The 20,326-nt window shown below is 63.4% G+C and overlaps 1 protein-coding gene across 1 annotated transcript; it reads right to left on the reverse strand.

Moving 5' to 3' along the window:
* Nucleotides 1-1,031: 1,031 nt before the first annotated feature.
* Nucleotides 1,032-6,873, reverse strand: LOC123930278 (probable low-specificity L-threonine aldolase 1). Its single transcript, XM_045986631.1, has 7 exons — nt 6,476-6,873; nt 4,943-5,026; nt 4,133-4,221; nt 3,512-3,697; nt 2,742-2,879; nt 2,317-2,509; nt 1,032-1,778 (listed from the first exon to the last, which is right to left on the reverse strand). The coding sequence occupies exons 1-7, from the start codon at nt 6,675-6,677 to the stop codon at nt 1,495-1,497; spliced, it is 1,176 nt and encodes a 391-aa protein (XP_045842587.1). The 5' UTR covers nt 6,678-6,873; the 3' UTR covers nt 1,032-1,494.
* Between the last annotated feature and the right edge of the window lie 13,453 nt (nt 6,874-20,326).

Raw genomic sequence — 20,326 nt, forward strand, 5'->3', positions numbered from 1 at the left:
CGGGGCTCGCTCCCTCTCCTGTAGGCAGAGAAGCCGAGGTGGCAGAGGTGAAGGGTCCCCAGGGGGGCTGTGGAGCACCCGAAGCCCCACACAGCGCCTTCTGGGGTTCAGGAGTCTGGGGTGCGTGTGGGGTCTGGAGGGCAGCCCCTCTGGCCTCGGTCCCCCTCCCCCAGCCTCCCTTTATTGCTCCAAAGGTTACAGGAAGCTCCTTGGGGTCCTGGGGGCTGGTACCACTTGGGGGTCCCCCTGAGGGCTTCCCTTCGTACCTACATTTTAGCGTTTACCACTGCGTGTCGCGACGTTGTGCCATTTTGTCCTTAAATAAATCAGTTTATGCTCCGTGCAGATAAGCCTGGTTTTTCTGTCTTTTTTTTTTTTTTTTAAAGATTTTATTTATTTATTTGACAGAGAGAGATACAAGTAGGCAGAGAGGCAGGAAGAGAGAGTGAGAGGGAAGCAGGCTCCCTGCCGAGCAGAGAGCCCGACGCGGGACTCGATCCCAGGACCCTGAGATCATGACCTGAGCCGAAGGCAGCGGCTTAAACCACTGAGCCACCCAGGCGCCCCTGGTTTTTCTGTCTTAACGTTTTTTCAGAATTGATAAAACAGAATTATAAACAGTGTGAGAGCAGTAACACTCTTACCAGCTCTGTGTGTGTGTGTGTGTGTGTGTGTGTGTGTGTGTGTCCGTCCAGCCAGAGACGTCTTCTGCAGACACAACAGCCCCTTCTCCGAGGGTCGGCACAGGTGGGAGAGGACCCCGCGCCCCGACCCCACACCTCCGCGTTGGATGGGACGGCTTGGCGGGCAGGTCGTCTCCGCTTGTGAGGCTCTAACTGTTCTTCTGCGGTTCGCCGGGGAGCAGGGAGCACAAGGGTTTGGTGGGGGGCCTCCTTGTCTGCCTCTGGACCTATGCGACCCCACGAACTGCTAAAAACGAGATCCAATCCCAAATCATCTACAATAAAGACATACTCTTTTGTAAGCAAAAAAAAAAAATTTTTTTAAAAAGGAACAAGTATATAGATGACCACAGGATAAACCCCAGCCCCCGACACGGGGCAGCTAGGGCTCGGGCATCCAGCCCCGCTGTCCCTTTCTAATCTCCGGTCACCCTTCCCCGTGTGTCCCCGAGCAGGAGCACGGGACATGCTCACCAGCTGCGTGCCCCCAAGCAAATGGCTCGGGACAGTTTCCTCTTCTGTGCGCTGTGAGCGGAGCCCCTGCCCTGGCTGCTTCCTGGGCTCCGGCAAGGGGCTCGGCTGGGCCCCACCTGTCCGCCCCCGTGGCGCCCTGTCCCAGATGCGGGAGGCACCGCGGGCTTGCCGGGGGAGCGCAGGTGGAAGGCTTCCCCCTGAGTGTGGGGAGTCAAGGGGTCCGAGCAGGTCGCAGGGTCAGGGGGTGTCGGGGTGTCGTCTCACTGCCTCTCCTGCCACCTGCTCCCTCAGGACACCTGCGCCCCCACCTGGGGCACAGGGTCCAGTCACCCCGTCCTCAGGGTCCCAGCTGCCTTAGCACAAACCCCCACTTCTTCAGCGCCAGCTCGGTGTCCTGTGCGGAGACGTCGCGGTGCCACACGGCGCGCACCGACCGCTCGGTCCAGGGGAACAGCAGCACGCGCACCGCGCGGCCGGTCTGAGCCACCTCGTCTGCGCTCACGGCCTGCAGACGCCGGCAGAGTTCCTCGGGCGGCAGCCCGTCCACCTTCACCATCACCATGTTCGTCTCCACGGCGGCGAGGTCCACGGAGCAGATGGGGGACGCCAGCTCCTGGAGCCCTGCGCCCGGGGCCTCTGGTGAGTGGAGCCTGACCCCAGGACCTCAGCCCCGAGGTCCGGCCCTGTCATCCCAGCAAGGGCAGAGGGCAGCCCAGCCGCCGTGGGGAAAAGAGGGACCCTTGGAGCTGCACGGACTTGGCTCTGCTACTTTCCAGCTGTGTGACCTGGGGCAAATCAGTCAACCTCTGGGTCTCAGTCTCCTCATCTGTAAAGTGGGGACATCATGGAATTGTTTCGAGGACTCAAGTGATAAAGATTAAGACCTGGGTTGGAGGCTTCCCTCGCCAGATCCTGCAGGAAACAGGAATTCCTGACCTCCGTTGAGTGCTTCTTGGTCCAGACCCTCCACCAATGAGGTCTGGAAAAGCATTCTAATTTCCCCGGCCCACGCCTCACGACTCAGTGGCTGCCCTACACGTTCTAGAGTGAGAAGGAAGTACCCCCGCTGGGGATTTGGGCCCTGCTGCAGGGGACCCCCAGACACTCTCCTGGGGGCAGAAGGAAGCGAGGGTCGGGGTAGGGGCCGTGGTCCACGTACCTTTGGCGAATCTCTGGGCATTCTGGTGGTCCCTCTGCAGCACCTCCTCGAAGTCCGTCAGTCCTACTAGGGCGGCAGCAGCCAGCACCCCGGCCTGGCGCATCCCCCCGCCCAGCGCTTTCCGGAGGCGCCAGGCTTCTTCAATGAAGTCCTTGGGCCCCCCAACCAAGGCCCCGACCGGTGCACCCAGGCCCTGGGAGGAAGAAAGGAGAGAGTCCTGCCTGCCAGCCCCCCAGGTGTGCATCTCTGTCCTTGTGGCCGGGGGAGGGGCGTGGGAAGGGGACGGGGCCCCACCGGGGAGGGGCTGAGGGGTTAAGTGTGCCCAGGGCCAGCCGCTGCCAGCGTCGGAGCTCGGAACCCCGCTGACTCCTACTGCGGACACCCCCGCTGTCCTGTGTTTGGGAGGCAGCCTGAGGCTTCCCGACCTTGGAGAAACAGAGAGACACAGAGTCACAGTGCTCCACGATGCGGGCGGGGGGCACATGCAGAGCCACGGCGGCGTTCATCAGCCGGGCCCCATCCAGGTGGACGTGGACCCCGTGGCTCCGGGCCAGGAGCTGCACCTGGGGGCAAAGAGCAGGCAACGGTCAGAGGGGCTGGGCTTGGGGCCCAAGCGGAGGGAGGATGGGTCTTCAGGCGCCTGGAGGGGTCCAGAGAGATCAGGGCTGGGCTGGTGTCCAGCATGGCCCCCTCGGACCGGAGCAGGCGCTCAGTTGCCTGAGCCTGGGCGTCGTGCTCTGTGAAAGGGGGTTGACAATAAGCGGTGGGCTCACTGTGGCCAAATGCGGACGTGGCACGAGCCATACATGTCGCGCCCTGTTTAAGCCATGCCGTGCCTCCGGGGAGGAGATGTCCACTGCCGTGGACAGGGAGAGGGTCTGGAGGGTCATTAGCGGCAAGTTCTCACACCGTGGAGCCTCGAGGTTCAGCCCTCATACCATGTTAGCAGGTGCTCGTGGGACTCACTCCCTGGGGAGAAGGGGGGTGCTTCTGTCCTCGGGGCTAACCTGGGGCCATAGTGCCCCCCGTAGCTGCGGGCGACGGGCACATGCGTCCCTCCCACAGCAGTCCTGGCTGCCCTGGGCACACATGGCCTGTATGAGGAGACACCCTCCCAGGAGGGGGCTTTTGGCACAGGTGGGGAGGCTGGCTGGGGGCGGGTGGGGGGTGGGCAGAGTGGTGGCGTCGGGCCCACCTGGCGCAGGTAGTCAATGGGGAGGACGCGGCCCCCGGAGCTGCTGTGGGTGTTCTCCAGGCAAATGAGCTCACAGACCGGGTGGTAGGGGCTCCCGAGGCCCCTTGTGACCATCCTCTCCAGCTCAGCCAGATCCAGGGTGCCGTGGGGCAGGTCTGGGAGGGGGTGGGAGTGCACCCCCGCGATCTGCAGGTATTGGGGAGAGAGGGAGGGAAGATCAGGTCCAGGGGCGCAGCGTCGCCTCCTACATCTGTCCTGGCGGCTCCTCCCCAGCTCGGGGCCATCGAGCCTGCCCCTCTGCTGCGGACGTGGGCTGCGGACGTGGGCTCGGACACCCCAGCAAGAAGGGGAGGAACCAAGAGCTGTTCTCCCGAGACCGAGCGCCGCGTGCTCCGGGTGCCCACTAGGGGGCAGCAGAGCGCCAAGAACAGCCCGTGTCCGATCGGGCGGGGGCGGGGGGTGCTGGGCCGCGGCTGCCCCCACGTGGTCCGTCTGGGAATGGCTCCCTTTCCCCCGACCCTGGCCGTCTCTTCCCTCCGCAGGTCCCAACATGGTGCCTAGGAAACTGGTTCCCGCCAGAAATGCTGAGCTGGCCCCAGGGGAGGGGCGCCGTGTCCTTACCTGAGCCACCCCGCCCTGCTCGAAGACGTGGAGATGGCATTCCTGCCCGAGGAGGAGCTGGGAACCCCTGCGCCGGCAGCGACACATCACTGATCGGTGGGGGAGGGCCGTGTTGGCTGGGAGTCCCGTGCGGCCCACCTGCTCCCGCCCCGCTCCTGGCTGAGCCCGGAGGCTAGCTCCCAAGTGCCTATGCCAATTAGGAACAGGCACCCCTTCAAGACATCTTACTGCCCTGGGCCAGAGACCCGTCCCAGGAACCGCGGAAGTCCAGGATAACCATCCAGTGAGGTGTTGTGCCCTGTGCCCTGCAGCCCACCCACAGAGCACGTCCTGCCCAGGAAGCTGGTCACCATGCTGCTCCTGGGGGTCAGGCAGCTCGGGGCACGGGCATCAGTCGGGCCCAGCAGCAAACAGAGGCCCATGCCCATTAGGAAGCCAGAGAGTTTAATAAAGGGGCGATTTACAAAGGTGTCGCAGCGTGGAGGGAAGCCACAAGGGACAGAGCAAGACCCCCAGGCCATAAGGGTCGAGAGGGAGGTGTAGTCACCAGAACTGGAGACAGGGAAGCTTGGAGAGGGCTCCCAGGAGACCACCTGGGGAGGGAGCAGGGGGAGGAGCATGGACACGCTGACCTCACTCTTTTCTCCTCTCCCTCAACTCCTGCTAGGGACTCTCTCCGCTGAGCCCAGCAGAAATCCAGACGACTCAGCACCCCACTGATGTAATTCCAGCTTTGCCCCACGCACCAAAGAGAGAAATGCAGAGGGAGGACCTGGAGGGCAAACGGGAGTCACCCCACACCACGCTCACCAGAGATGAGGTTGGCCATGGTGTTGGTGGGCACAAACAAGGTCTGGTCCACCCCCAGCAGCCTGGCGGCCTTTTCCTGCAGCTCTGAGGAGGGAAGGGACAGGAGGCGCAGGGAGACTCCGTCAGCAATGGCACTCTTTTTGCATTACTCATAACAGTGAGTTCGCGTCCTGCTGAGGTGAGTGGCCAAGCCAGACAGAAGCCCTGGTCTGTGGGCTACAGACTGTGGTCTTGGTGACCACATGTCTGGGTACAGAGGCTTCTCAGTCAACACCCTGCACCCAGCCTCCCCCTGGGCCCTGGTCTCCCCCACATTGAAACTTTGTGGTTTGAACCCCCCTGTCCCATCCAGACCTCACACCTGTCTCACTTCCTTTCCCATCAGCCCCTTGCAGGTGGGGCACTGCGGTTTCTCTGCTGACTTCCTCTCCCAGAAGAGAAGGACAGGAGCTCTCAGAAGGGGAGACTGGGGGGGGGGGACTTCAGGCTCCTGCTTTAAAGGCTGCTCTGGCTCCCCTCTGCCTGTGGTATTAATTCTGAAGTCTTTAGCATGACATTCAGGCCCAGTGGGATTTGTCCTCTGGCTTTACCTCCAGTTACCGTGGCTCCCAGTACCCCACACTCCAGCCACAGTCCATATCTGTATCCTCAATACCCAATGAGCCCTCTCCCTTCCCGGCCTGGGGCGCCACTCGCCATTCTTTAAGAGGCTACTCTGCGAAATCCCCCTTCCCTGTGAGTTCCACGCCTCCCCTCCCCCCCAGTTCCCAAGGCACTCTCTGAGGACAGATGCCAACCCCAACACTTCCCCCACCCCACGGTGTCTGTGTGTCTGGCTGCCTTCTAAGCAGTGGGCTCAGCATTTTCGAAGTTCCAGGCAGTAAGTGTCTGCAGAATGCATGATCACCGATCACCACCTGACCCTACACACAGCCCCTTGGGGCTCAAACAGCAACGTGTGGCTTGCCCCTGGCAGGGCAGAGGGTAAACACCCTCGCATAGCAGTGGTCCACTACGGTGGCCACCCTCAACACTGCGTGTGAAAATGCTCCCTAGGTTATCGGAGTCCAAATCCTCTTTTCTAGACCGGTTTCCTGTGTGTCTTCATGTGGAAAGGCGGTGGGTGCAGGACAATAGCTACAGGTTTGAGAGAGAAGACCTGGGTTCGAAGACTGCCTTGCCATTCGCTGGGTAGGAGACCTCGGGTGCCACACTCGCTCGGCATCCCCGAGCCGTCCTCGCAAGAGACCACACCCATCCCATCCGCAGCCCGACACCTGAATGCGCACAGCGGTCCCGGGAGTCCCGAGAGCACGCAGACTCTGGCTCGGCGGGTGAAAGTGTGGGGCCCGAGAATCTGCATTTCCAGCAGGCTGTCGGGTGATGGGCCGGACTGAGCAGCAAGGCCGCAGGGCATGACGCCCCGCCTGCGCCGCCCCTGCGCGCCCCGGGCCCCTTCTCCCGCCAGCACCACGGACAGCGCCCTAGGGTCGCCGCGACGCCCCCAGGCCGCGGCCCCCACACCGGGCTCACCGCGGACGGTGGGGTCCTCGCCGTAGTCGTCGTCCCCCACGACCGCCTCGGCCATGGCGCGCCTCATGGCCGGCCCGGGTCTGGTCACCGTGTCGCTGCGCAGGTCCACCACGTGCGCCGGGACCCCCGTCCCGCTCCCAGACCCCCGCGTCCAGAGGGCCCCGGGTCGCCCGGCAGCGGCCCGGGCCAGCCCGCGGAGCATGGCGGGGACAGCTCCCGACCTCCACCCGGACCCTTCCCAGCGAGGGCGACCGGCAGCGAAGGGGTTGGCGCGGCGGGGCTTCGCGGTCTTCGACCGCAGCGACTGACCCGGGCCCGCGGGTGTGCCCAGGGCATGCTGGGAGTTGTAGTTCGGACTTCGTCCAGGCGGCGCCGTACGAGCTCGGGCAGGCAGCCCCCGAGGCATGCTGGGAGTTGCAGTTCGGGCTTCCTGGCGGAGGGCGCCGCGCGAGGGGAGCATGTGGGAGAGGGAGGGTATCGCTTACCCAAGAAGAAACCGAGGCCGACGAGCGTTCCAGAGCGCACGCTCGTGTGACTCCTGCCGTGTGCCAGGCACTGTCTCGGACACCCTGCAAATGTCGGTGCAGTTACGCCTCCCGGCAGCTCTAGGAGGCAAGTCCCAGTAGCATCCCCGTTTCACAGATGGGAAAACTGAGCCGCGCACCAGCTGCTGCCTGCGGTCACTTGGCACGGAAGCGGCCGGCCGGCCGGCTCCGTTCTTACATGACTCCGTGTGTCACATCGCCCCTGAAAAGAGCGTCCCATCATTGACTTTGTTTCGGTACAGATTTGTTGAGTACCTACTAGGTGCCAGGCAGAGGGATGTCGAGCTGGTGCGACCGGTGTGGGCGTCGGGCTTTATGGCGCATGAGGGAGGCAGCGTTGGAGGGGTGCACGGAGAGCCCCCTGCTGCATACCCTCGCCCTGGAGAGGGGGCTGCCTCCCGCTGAGGTGCACAGCTGGGTTGAGGGGTGAAGGGCACGGACGGACTCAAGTCCTCACTCACCAGGTCAGCGGCTTTGGACGAGCCTTTTCTCCTCTCAGTGCCTCAGTCTCCTTGTTTTGAGGATCATGACTCACTGTCCTCAGTGCTGACCCCGGTCCCTGGCTGTGCGTGAGCACTCTGTATGAGAGTTCTTACTGCTGCTGCTAGGACCATCCTTACTGGTCCGAGCCCAGCGCCCTGGGGCTTGGTGTTGCTGCCACGGGGAGGACCGTGACTCAGCCCAGACTGGCCCTTCTGCCGGGTGACCTTCCCTCACACAGGGAGGACAAGTCTCCCTCTGAGTGCCCAGCCTCACTCGGCTGCTCCCCTCCCTGGAGTAAGGCCACAGAAGTCGCTGCTCCCCCCATGGGAGGAAGTTGGTCCCAGAGGGGCCCAAGGTCCCCAGAAGAGGTGCCCACAGCTCTGGCCAGGGCAGCCCTCATCAAAAAGGGCATTCTCGTCTTCATCAGAGGCCTGCCATGTGCCTGCTCCCAGTTGGGTCTGGGGATAAAGGCGGACAGAGCGGACTGTTGTCGGAGCCCAGGTCCCCTGGGTGGGGACAGGACGCTGCCCAAGAGAGGAGCACTGGGAAGGGGGTGGATGTCAGCCCCGGGACACTGCCCCGGGCCTCGGTGAGGCATCAGTGTAGGCTTCCTGGAGGAGCAGGAATCGGGCTGAGCTGTGAAGACACAGCAGGTCGCTCCTTGGACGAAGGAGGAACAGAAGGCAAAAGCTGCAGGTCGGAGGGAGGTGGGCCACTAGAGATCTGGAAGGAGGCCTGGGGAGGCCAGCCAGGCGGAGAGGAGAGCAGGGCTGGGGATGGAGCTCTCTCGGGGTTGGGGCATCTTCGCCCGAGCTCTCCACCTCTCCCCGCATGCCTAGTGTTGGCCTCTTGAAAGGGCCCAAATCTCAAGATCCCTGTAGGATCTGCGGCCCCAAGGCCCCCATCTAAAGGAAAGGCTCATTGTGCCTTCCCCCACCCCAGTGCCCCTCTGACCCTGACCCGCAGTCTGTACTGAATTCCGGGCCCTTGGAAAACAAGCCCCTTATCTCTGAGTCTGGCTCCAGCCCTTCTGCTGGGAAGAGGGGGTGGGGAGCAGAGGCCTCTGTGGACAGGAAGGGAGGGGTTGGGGCAGCCACGATGGCCCTCGGAAGAGCAAGGAGTAAGGGCGCGAGGGCAGATAGGATCCCGAGGCACGTCCCAGTCCTGGCCTTCTGTTTGCAGGTGCTACCCAGTTTGCTAAGCCTACCCACTCACAGCCTCCCTGTCCATCGGCATAGCACCCTTGGAGGAGGGGGACTGGGCAGGGGGCTTAGGGCCAGCCCACCATCCAGAGGCCACCAAAGTGACAAAGCTGGTCACCAACCCAGCCTTTCTCCTCCCGTAACAGCTGTCTCCCCGGAGGGCTGGCCTCTTCCTGAGGGAAGCTGGGCCTCCCAGGTTCCTTCTGCCTCTCAGCGGCTGCCGCCTCCTCCCCAGTCCTAGGGCCCGTGGGCCAGCCCTGCCTCACCCTCGTGAGGGAGGGAGGGGGTGGAGGGAGCAGGTAGGGTAGGGGCCCTCCCCTGAGCAAGAAGACGCGTTTCTGTTTTCTTTTGTTCTAAGATTTTTATTTATTTATTTGAGAGCAAGAGAGTGAGAGAGTGAGCAGTGAGCGAAAGAGAACACACCTGCAGGGGTGGGGAGGGCAGAGGGAGAGGGGGAAGCAGACTGCCCGCCGAGCAGGGAGCCTGATGCGGGGCTCGATCCCAGGACTCCGGATCACGACCCGGGCTGAAGGCAGATGCTTCACCGGCTGAGCCTCCAGTTTCTGAGGCCTTGTTGGGGAGTGAGGGGGAGACCCTCTGCCCCCAGCTTGGCCTCGGGGGAGCTGTCGGCTCTCGCGTGTCTGTATCAGTGTGCACACGTGTCTGTGAGCACACAAGTGTGAGCACTGTTAGCAGGTGCAGAGCAACCCCGTGTGCGTGTACACGTGTGCGCATAAGTGTGTGGGGAGTCTGTACATGTGTGTAAGTGTGCGGTGGGTGTGGGGTACCCACGTACGCGTGTGTATACGCCTGTGTGCTTGCGCGCGAGTGTGTCCCTGGCTGCGTCTGATCTCTGGGTCGTCTTGTTGATGAGCTGGGAACAGCTCACAGCTCCAAGGCCGGGGCTGAGGAGCCGGAAGGCCCCCGAGCAGCCCCCTCCCCGCGACCCCAGGTTACTGAGCGGACCCCAGCAAGCGTCTCAGAGGAGAGTCCAGCCCCTAAGCAGTGGCCGTAGCTGCAGGTCGAAGGTGGCGGGATTGTCTCCTGCCCCCACGCAGACCAGCCCTACCCCGCCACATGGGCTGCCTCCTCCCCCAAGGCCACAGCCCTGGGCTAGGCCACCTCTGGGTCAGCCCCGCCCCCTCCCTCCCCAGCCAGGCTCTTTGTCACAGTCCCCTCCCTCTCGCTGCATGGCCACACTTGGGTTCCCCGAATGCCCTGGCCTCTGTCTCACCCCTGGGTCTTTGCACCTGCCTTCCTTCTGCCCCGGAAACCCCCCCAACCATCCGCACACGTCCTTGCTTGTCACCTTCTTGGTCTTTGGGTCTCTGCTGAGCTGTTCTTTCTCCCAGGAAGCCCCCCTAAGCCCTGCCCCAGCGGGGGAGGGAGGTGGCCCGCCTTCTGGGGTGTCCATGTCATCTCCTCTCCTTGCCCCCCAGGGTTCCGGGCCAGGACGCTCTTAGCCTTTGGAGTGTCCTGTCTGCTCAGGCTGGAGCTGGCCCACTCCGGGTCAGCTGGTCACTCCGGCTGAGCAACGACAAAGGGAGACTCATGGGTCAACTTCCTCCAACCGCGGTCCCCGGGCTGCGTGGACACTGTCAGCGCAGATACTGTCGTGGGAGGCCAGGAGCCGTGTCAGCAGCTCTGACCATGGAGGGCGCTGGGGTCCTGTGCAAGAGGGGGCCAGGAAGGGGTGAGGAACAGACCCTGCTCCTGCCTTGGTCTCTCCACGAAGGACACTCCCTGGGGGTCCCTAAGAGAGCCCCTTCCCTGGCCTTCTTGAGATACCTACTTGCCACTCTCTGGCACCGTGAGAGGACACAGGGCAGGCTTGCGGGGTGTAGCAAGATGTGAGTTCTGGGGTGGCTGCTTTCACGGCACCCCCAGGCTCGCTGGCGCCCCTCCAGGTGCAGGCTCTGGGGTGTGGGCACACACTCACACACGCACGAGCAGAGTTCAGCGTGCGTATTCCTGTAACCCTGGGCTGCTGGCAGGAAGTGAGTGGCGGGGAGGCTGCTGCTGGGAACCAGGGGCTGGCCCCACTGAGATAAAGGGAGGCAGCAGATTGGAACTGGAGATAGCGGCCTTGGGTCCTGGTAAACAGGTTGGGGGAAATGTCCTTCCCATCCCAGCCTCTTGGCCCTGAGCCCGCAGGATCCATAGGGCGCTGGCCTGCGTCCAGGCCCAGCTGCCTGGGAGTCAAGGGAGAACTGTGTGCACCATAATCTCCGCAGACTGGGGGGAGGGGGCGGCAAAGAAGAGAGTGCTGGGCCCCACGTCAAGGCCACATGTGCTGTTAGAGAGGGCAGGGGACAGGAGGAGGACTGCTCCAAGCCCCCGCAGAGGGAGAGGTCCGTAGCACGACAGAGGGGCCACCTTCAAAGCCATCTCGGGAAATCGAAATGGCAGGAGACCCAGGCAGAATGGGGGCAGTGAGGGGGAAGGGGCCGCACCCCACTGCCCAGCAGGCAGGCCCTGCAGCAGCCCGCAGTGGCCTTGACATCCTGGCTGCTGGGAGACCCTGCGCCGGCCAAGCCAAGGGAAACCCGCACAACCTTCACCGGCACCCCACCACGGCTGGGCCTGGGACTCTGCCTGGCCAGCGCCCAGCACCCAGCGCCCTGCACAGTGGGCCCTCAGATACGCTTGTACTTTCAAAAGCACGAGGGGGCGCCTGGGTGGCTCAGTGGGTTAAGCTGCTGCCTTCGGCTCGGGTCGTGATCTCAGGGTCCTGGGATCGAGTCCCGCATCGGGCTCTCTGCTCAGCGGGGAGCCTGCTTCCCTCTCTTTCTCTGTGCCTGCCTCTCTATCTACTTGTGATCTCTCTCTGTCAAATAAATAAATAAATAAAAATCTTTAAAAAAAGCACGAGGAGCTGCCACGCAACAGAATGCAGAAAAGTGCGTGAAGCATATTTGCCCCGTTTTACAAATAAATACGTGCAGAGAATGAACTTCTATGGCGTTGCTCCTCAGATTGAGAAATCGAGAGTGGCCAGGGGTTCCGGAAGCTTCCAAGTCATTCACAAGCGCTCCCTCTGCCAGCAGCGACTGCTGGGACCATGTGACCACTGCCTTTTGGGACCATTACCTGCTCTCTCTGTGGACAGGTCACTCAGTAACATCCTAGGGGGGCATGTGGCGCCTGTCGGGAGCTGGGCTTCGGGCTTCGGCGGGGCTGGCGCTCTGCACGGGGCGCCCGGACCTCGGTTTGTTTCTCCTTCCCGCCTGCTCCGGGGTCCAGGTGCTTTTCAGATTTGCTTTACCAGCAGCGCCGCTGTGAGCATCAGCATTCGCGGGTCCCGGGGTGCGCGTGCTCCCGTGTCTGCAGGCGAGCCCCCGCCCGTCCGCGGCTCCCCCAAGCCCCTCTCCCCAGGTGGCTGCAGTGGTTTCCATTCCCACGTGCCTGTCGCCGGCCGTTCCTGCTGTCCCTGGGCAGGATCGCACTTCATGACTTCAGCCCTGCAGTGCCCGCGCGTTGGTACGTTTTTATTTTTATCTGCTCGTTCTGATGAGCAGTGGAGCTGAACGCCTTTTCTGACGTTCTAGCCCAACGCTGTCCTCCTCCGTGCGGAGCCGAAGCCTTTTCTTGGCGACCCGCCCATTATCTCGATGTGCTCTGTACCGACAACCCGTGTGCGGCTCGGTTGCCGAAAAACGTTTCTCTCCTCTACGGCCCTGTCTTCGCGCTTGTATGAAGTACTTGATGGATTACAAATTCCCTCTCTTATGTACTTAAATTTTTCGCCCTCCCTTTATAATGAGTGTCTTGCTTAAAAGAACTCCCCAAGGGCACGGTGATATTCTCCCAATTGTTCTAGAATTTGGAACTTCTGCCTTTCCCCTTGTGTTTACATTCATTGATCAATTGAATTGATCAATTGTTTCCCGCCACTGCTCGGAGGGCGGGAACCACAGCTCCAAGACAAGTCACCCCCTGACACGGAGGTCGCCTCCCCTGCACTGCGCGGTCCTCCCTTTGCTGTGCGGGGTGGTTGGCCGTGTACCCGGTGCCCATCGTGCCCTGGGCCAGGCTGGAGGGGTTGGTTGGCTGCCCTGGCTGTTGGTCGTTGTGGGAATCAGAGGAGGGAGTGGGGGGGGGCGGGGCTGGGAAGGTCTTGGTCAGACGTGCCAGGGAGGCTGGGAGGCAAGCCGCCACCATGCTTTCCAGAATGAAAAGTGGGGGGGTATAGCTCAGTGGTAGAGCATTTGACTGCAGAATGAAAAGTGGCCTTGGCTGGGCCTGTTGGCCCCGTGAACCTCAGAGAGGTGAACACCATCCCCTGGCACTTCTCTCTGGCAAGCTGGAGGCCCTTCCTCCACCGGGCACAGCCCTCCATCCCTAAGGCCCAGAGTGGGGATGGGAGGCCTCTGATGCCCGCCGCACCCCCCACCCGCCCCAGACTGTGCAAGACTCGAGACTGGAGGTGCTGAGTCAGGATCCGACCCCTTCCACAGAGGCCCCCACAGCTTGGTCTCCGGTGGGGCAGGCCCATGGGGCGCTCCAGGTCCCAAGGGAACAGAAGAGCCCAGTGTGAAGGCCTGGCAGCTGGAATCCTAGGAAATCCTCTGGGACAGTAGCCCCGGGGCTCCCTCTGCTCTGCTGGGAAGCCGCCAGCCTTCCAGGAATCAGCTCAGGCGCGGGGGCAGGGAGGCCTGCAGCGGGGAGCCAAGCAAGCCCAGGGCTGGGTCCCCCATTACAAGAGCCTCCTGGGAATGCACAGCCACAGAGCAGGAGGCCCTGGGGACCCAAGCGACCCTCTGAAGAGCTTTGGAGAGTCCTAACATCTCAGGACCTGGCGTGGGACGCTCTGGACACCCCCCAGCCCCGCTTTCTAGACGCCGCCTGCAGCTCTGGTTGCAAGCCGAGCACACCTGGCACCTGCTGCCCCCCCCACCCCTCCCCGGGGCCCTGGGGCCCCAGAGCTGCACTGCCCAGCTGGGCTCCGACAGCTAGAGGCCAGTGTTCAGGGTCTGGTTATTTACTGCCCAGCTTCCTCCTTCTTCCAGTAATCTGTCCTCCGACTCCAGGCCGCTTCTGATCAGGCAGCAGACCTCTGATCTCTGAATCTGCCTCGCTTACCGGCATCGGCCTCTGGCTTCCTGTTACGCGGCCTGGGCTGAGGCTCGAGGTCAGCTTTGTGCAGGCTGGGCCCTCGCCTGTGCCCAGGGCCCTCTGCCCTGGCCCCTGGGCCCAGCGGGCAGGGAGGACAGAGGGCTCAGACGCTGGGCTGGGCACGGTGGTCCATCTAAGGGTCCGTCCAGTTCTGCAGACGCTGATCCTGGGCTAGATGCAAAGGACTCAAGGGTGAGGGGCCCACTGTCACCTGAGTGAGGCTGAGCACCTGGGGCTCGGGGTCTCGCCTGGGGGGGAGGCCCAGAGCTCCCACCATTGCCCCCCACCCCAGCTTGGCAGGGTGCCCTTCCCCAGACCCTCCCCCACCTCCCATCTCCTCTTCCTGTGGCCAGGGGGATAGAACCTGTGCGGCAAGGAAGAGCAGGGAAGGTTCTAGAGAGTGGACATGGACAGAGCTCATACGGACAAAAGGAGTCAGACTTTGGGCTCTGCTGTCCTAGAGACGCCGTTGGCCCTTGGCCTCAGGAGGCAAGTATGGGAAAGGGCATCTGTTGTAGGTTTCCAGGCTTGCCTACCTTGTCCAGCTGTGCGGATGTCCCTAGAGGAGTCACGGGTCATAAGGGACAAGGGTGACCATGGCTGCCTTGCCTCTGGCGGGGTCTGAATTCAGGGACAGACAGACGTCCAGTGCCCTGGGGCAGAGCCTACCTGGGTTATGAACAACATCCCTGTGTCGCGCACCTGCTGTGTAATCTAGATACAGACCCTTGGGTTTGAACCCAGGTTATCAGTCACTGAAGGGCACCCTCCTGTGCCCTAACCGCAGGACGTCTGTCTGCTTAGGATCCCCGGTCTCTCCGTTATCTTGTTCCCGGTGGGCCCGTGTCTGTCCCCTGCGCCCCCTTCCCTGCTGGCGGCCCTACAGAGGGCTGACTAGATCACCCTTGCTGGGGACACCCTGAGGACGCCAAGCTTGGTTCGCCAGCTGCCGACAGAATGGCCGGGGTCAGGAGAAGCATGATCCTCATAGTGGCAGAGGGTTTTTTGTGGGGGAGGGGTCTTTGGGAAGCAGGAAGGTTGGACCTGAAGCTGGGGAATGGATCAAGGTAGGGGAGGCACTCGGGACCCCGACACAGCATGGGGATTCCCAAGAGCCTCCCCTGGCTCTGGTCTCCAGAGTGGACTACACACGCCTCGCCCCGGGGTGGGGAGGAGAATTTTATGCTTAGATTTAAAATTGATCCTTTTAAAATATCAGCTTTCTGTGAATAACGTATACCGCAAATAATCCATTCATGCAGTCATGGAAACTTGAAATCTGTGACTAACAACACGATATACTGTTATGGCTCAAGTGTTTCGCAGTAGAGGGCACGTGATCCAAACAGCAGGAAGGCTTGAAAGTCATCGTCCCTTAGGTCCTAGAAGTCCTAATCCTGGACAACTGTGCACCGTGTCCGAAGTCCAAGATGGAGAAGGAGGCCTCTGCTCGGGGTCCTGGAGGGGCTGTGGCTGCGGGGCGTGGGAGCCACGGGGCACGGTTCAGGAGAGCCCGACGGGTCCGGGCACCTGGCTGGCGTGGCTGGTAGAGCACGTGACTCTCGATCCAGGGGTCATGAGTTCAAGCCCCACGTTGGGCAAAGAGATTACTTAGAAGATAAAAAACATGCTGAGGCCTGGAGGTGCCGGGGCCACAGATGCTGGGCGCAGACCCAAGCCTGGGCTCACCCTGCCCCTGCGTGTCAGAGAGGGGCAGCCACGGCTGGGCCCTTTGACCAGGAACCCCAGAATCCCTTAGGACATTAGGACAACACACAGAGCCGCACCACCTGCTGCGCGCCCCCCCCCCCCCCCCCCCCCCCGCCCCCGTCTCTTCTGCATCCCTGGGTGGAGCTTCCTCCCTGGAGAGCTTCGTTTCACAAACAAATATTGGTCATGCGCCTGCGGGGCCCGGGTCAAGGGCAGGACGTGGCTTGTGGCCTCACGTGTTCCTGGTCAGGTGGGCGGTTGATTGCAACAGGAGAGCCATCCCCAGCTAAGGTGCGTTCCGGACTCCTGGGTGAGCGGAGGCTAGTGCTCCCTTCTGGGGCGTGCTGCCGCTGAGGAAGGAAGATCCAGGGAAGCTCCGAGGTCCTCAATCCACCCACCTCTTAGGTGTGCTGACCTGTGCTGGGTGCTGGGGTGGGGGGTGCTTCGCCTCCTGATAACGGAGGACCAAGGATAAAGGGTCAGGAGCTCTGCACAGCGGGGGCCGTGACCTCCATTTTGCAGGTGAGGAAACCGAGGCCCAGGAGGTAGAGTAACTTGCCTGTAAGCAGGCAGTTAGGAATGGAGCCCGGGGCTGTGAGTACCACCGGCGTGGGTACAGCCGGCAGGGGGCAGTGCTGGGAGAACCTGGAGGCACTGTCAACCCGTCTTGCCTTCTGCAGTTGGAGGAATCCCGTGTCTTCCAGACGCCACGCACCTTGTCTCCTCCTCCAGGAAGTCTTCCAGGATGGCCCCTCGACCCTCCACCACGATACACACCCTTTGCTCACTCTTTCCTCTGCACCTGGCTTACCTTAGAGCAGCCCTTGTTGTGGGTCACTTGCCAGTGTCCCTGAGCTGTGGGCCAGTGGAGGGCAAGACCTGTGTCTTTCATTCTCAGGATCCCCAGCGGGGATCCAGGTGGGGGCCTGGAACATCCTAGGCATGAAGGAAATATGTGAAATGACGTGGATGACAAAACAGGAACAAGGGGAGAGGGGCTTCCTTTGGAGGGAAGCCCACGACTTCCATGAGTAGGGGGGAGTGGGGCAGGCGACCAGGGGACAGCTCCAGCAAGGGCCTGCAGAGAGCTGTGCGCGTGGAGTCCTGCCTGAGCAGGTGGGTGGCCTAGAGGGACAGGGTGGGAGGGACGGGATCAGACAGTGCCTTCAGGATGGAGCGCTGGCAGGTCCTGGAGCAGAGGCACCGCGGGACACGCCTTCCTTTAGCCTGGGGCAATCCTGGGCTGACCCTCGGGCCTGGACAGAAGGCGACAAGCAGAGGAGGGCAGCCGCACCCTGCCAGGCCTGCAGCCTGACTCCCTCTGGAAGTTCTTCCAGTCTCTCACCTGAGGCCCTCAAGCTGCACCTGGGAAAGGTGTCCACCAGCAGCTGGTGAGGGATGAGTGCCCTGTGCCCTCAGCCAGAGCTCCCCACGGACACGCGCTGGAACCTGACTCATTCATTCATTTCTTCAGTAAATGTTTACGGGGCACCAACTGGGTGCCTAGACCCCGCCTGGCGTACGAGTTGGGGGAACCCTACCTAGAGGCCTGGTCTCTGGGGATGCATGGGCGCCCCCCCACCCAGGGGTGCTAGTGGCCCCCCACCCCCAAGTCCTGGGCTCAGAGCTCCGTCGCCACCATCTCCCCTCCCACTCTGGGCCCTGCAGAGACGGAGCTCCCCCGGGGCTGGGGGCGGGGCTCGCTGGAGGAGGAGCCCCCGGCTGGCCCGCCCCAGAGGAGCGCGCGGGCTGGGGACGGCCTCAGTGGGGCGGAGGTGGGCCTCCGCAGCCCCGCCTGGGCCCCACACAGGCAGCTGTTCCCGGAATGGGGGTTTTAAACTTTTTTTTTGTTGGCGAATATGCATGTGGTCTTAATTATTTATACGCAGCACTTATCTCCCCCAAATGTTTTATCGGGATTCGGCAGATCCGAGAGCGCGAGATGGAAGCCCCGGCGGCGCGGGGGCGGGGAGGGGCTGTAGGGGAGCAGCGGAGGCAGGCGGGGGTGGGAGTGGGGGCGGGGGGCGGGGGCGCCGACCTGGGTGTCCCCTAAGTCGGCCCGGGCCGGCGGCCGAGGCTGGGGTGAGGGCGAAAGGGACCTCGCCCACGGTCGGTTTAACTCTTTCGGGCTCCGACGGGCGGGGGCGACCGCAGCGAGCGGCCCGCCTGCGGGAGGCGGCGCCCGGGGTGGGCCTGGGCTGCGGCCTGCGCGGACCCGCCAGCAGGGGGCGCTCGCGGAGGCCAGTTCGCCCCGTCGCGGCCCGGCGGTCAGCCACGCGGGGAGCCGCGGCTCGCGGCAAATCCCAGGAGACCTTAGAAGGGTCCCAGCCGTTTCTCGTGGGGCTGGGAAGAGGGGAGAGCGGGCGCGACCCCGGCCCTTAGTGCTCACGGCCCCCGGAGACGGGCGCGGTCTTGCCCTGCCCGTTGGACAGCTGCGGAAGCGGGCCGCGGGGCCGCACGTCCAAGGGCCTCCCGCCGAGCTGGGGCTGGTGCCCACGTGGACTCGGGCGGGTGGTCCTTCCTTCGGCCGCGGGAGGGGGGACGGGGCCCCCTCCCTCGCTCCCCAGGGCCCCCCAGCTGCAGATGCCCTCCGTATGCCCTCTTCCTGGCCGTCTGGGCAGCGCCACTGGAGATTCCTGGAAGCGCCTCCCGGGCACACCCCCTCCCTGTCGCACCCGCCCGCCCAGGGCCTGCAGGATTTGCAGGGGGGCTCAGAGGCCGAACTCCGCCACCCCCCTCCGGGCCCCTAGGAGCCTGAGCCTGGAGCGCCTGGGAGCTCCAGACCCTCCCCCCGGCCGCGCCCAGCGCTCCCGGCCTGAGATCCTGCCGGCACCCGGGAGGCCCGGGGCTCCCCGGGCTGCAGAGAAAGGCAGGGCGAAGCGTCGGGAAACCCACGGAGGCGGGAGTGGGCGGGGGGGGGGGTCGGGATTCCGGATTCGCGGGTGCACCCTGGAGCCTTCTGTGCCTGGGGGCTGCCCCAACCCCCCAAAGCCGCCTTGGGCTTGCGGAAGCCCCTCACCCCGAGTGCTGCGCGGATTTGTGCTGGGAATGGAGAGGATTTCCTTGAACTTCCCAGTTAGGGCCAGCGGGGACTGAGCTCTTCTTGGACCCCCCTGCAATCCTAGCCGCCCGCGGTGGGGCAGGTGGGGCAGAGTCGGGGAGGGGGAGCCTCATTCGTGGCATTCCCTGAATTTCAGCTCCGGCCACGGAGTCAGCCTCTCCCAAGGCTAAGCTTTTTCAAGAGGGAGGTTCCCGCGAGCTCCCGAGCTCCCGGGCGGCCGCATGGTAATGGGTCTATCGATTAATAGCTCGGTGGGGGTGGGGGGGGCTTAAATGGCGGGGCGGGGCGGCTGAGTTAGGGGCCCGGCCCTGGGGAGAGGTTGCGGGAGGGAGGCGGGGAAGTCGGTAATTCCAGGCTGGGGAGGGTCTCCGTGCCTCCTCAGGAGGGCGAGGATCCCCGCAGAGGCAGCCCTGGGGCCCCGGGGGGCCAAGCGCCAGCTGGGCCCCCTGGGCCCCTGGCAGAATTGGTTCCCACCAGCCGACCTGTTCCCATAGCCAGAAGTTGCCATGGTGACCCCCTCCCACCTTCAGCTACAGCTTTTCCAGTAAAACCACTGCAGAAATCCATACTTCCCGACAGGCACGCCCCCGGCCCCCCACCCCCCACTCTACGCGGTCTGGGAGCTCCCGGGAGTTAACCCTCAGCTTGCCGGGCGATGCTGTTTGGGGGCGTCCAGGGAGAGAGAGCCCGTAACGGGGGGGGGTCTGGGGGGTGAGGAGAGGGTGGACGGGGGATCGGCTGGTCACCCTATCCCTCAGGGCCCTTGCAAGGGACTTGAACAACTCCAGGAAGCTGGAGGGGAGAAGGGAAGCTCACTGGGGACTTAGGGCCCCGCCTTGGAGGAGCCTCCCCCGGGCACCAGGGCGGCTCCGCCTGGGACCCAAGGGCCCTCCCTGGGCTCCAGCTTTCCAACAGCCACTTCTGTGGGCAGCGTTGGTGTGGGGGTATCGCTTCCACCGGCCTGGCCTGCCCGGGCTGGCGGGATTCACTCTCATCTCCTCCCAACGCAGCGCTTTCCTAGAGGCCCAGGGGGCTTCTGCTCCGGTATGGTGCGGGACCCTGCAGCCCCTCAGGGGAGGCTGGAAGCCCGCAGCCTGGCTTTTCGTCTGCAAGGCTGTGGGACAGAAGTCACCGCAGCTCAGGGTCTCTGCTTTCCCCAGAAGTGAGGCTGAGGATCTTGAGGGGGGAAGGGGGATCCACCCTGCTGCTCCCCAGGGACAAGGCCTGTGGCCTCTGCTGGGGGCGGGGTCCCTGGGGACCGCTGGGCTGTGCAGCCCTGGGGTCCGGCTCTGTGGCTCAGCCTCGCCTCCACTCCCAGAGCCATGAGCCGAGATGCTCTAATTGTTTTCTCTGTAGTCGGGGATGAATAATTGAGAGGTCTTTGAAGAGAATTAATTAGCCCGTTTATTGACTGTAAATGCTTTGCTGCAGATGATAAAGGGAAGGCTTACCGCCTGTGCGGGCTGCCTGCTGGCGAGGGCCCCCCCGGCTGGCCACTGCGTGTGCACCCAGGGTCCCCTCCGTGTGACCAAGGCTCAGCCTCTGCCTGGGAGCTGCCCCCTTTTCCCTGAGAAAGGAGGCGGGTGGCCGAGCCCCAACTTCCTGGCCTTCCCGGTCTCCTGCTGCAAGGTCCTGTTCCCTTTCTCTTCTAGGAGGCAAGATAGGGATGCGCTCCCTGCCAGGAGCACGGATGGGGTCTGTCCACTGTGGGGAGCGCTTCCCCCAGCACTCTGGA

The sequence above is a fragment of the Meles meles genome, chromosome 18 (genome assembly GCF_922984935.1).
Source record: "Meles meles chromosome 18, mMelMel3.1 paternal haplotype, whole genome shotgun sequence".
Classification (NCBI taxonomy): domain Eukaryota; kingdom Metazoa; phylum Chordata; class Mammalia; order Carnivora; family Mustelidae; genus Meles; species Meles meles.

Bases quoted from the DNA above. Each gene is read 5' to 3' on its own strand.
- LOC123930278 (XM_045986631.1), bottom strand. From the start codon at position 6,677: ATGCTCCGCGGGCTGGCCCGGGCCGCTGCCGGGCGACCCGGGGCCCTC. The intron at 5,027-6,475 runs GTGAGCCCGGTG...TTCCCTCCTCAG, and splicing joins CGAGGACCCCACCGTCCGCG to AGCTGCAGGAAAAGGCCGCC. The intron at 3,698-4,132 runs GTAAGGACACGG...CAATACCTGCAG, and splicing joins AGCAGGGCGGGGTGGCTCAG to ATCGCGGGGGTGCACTCCCA.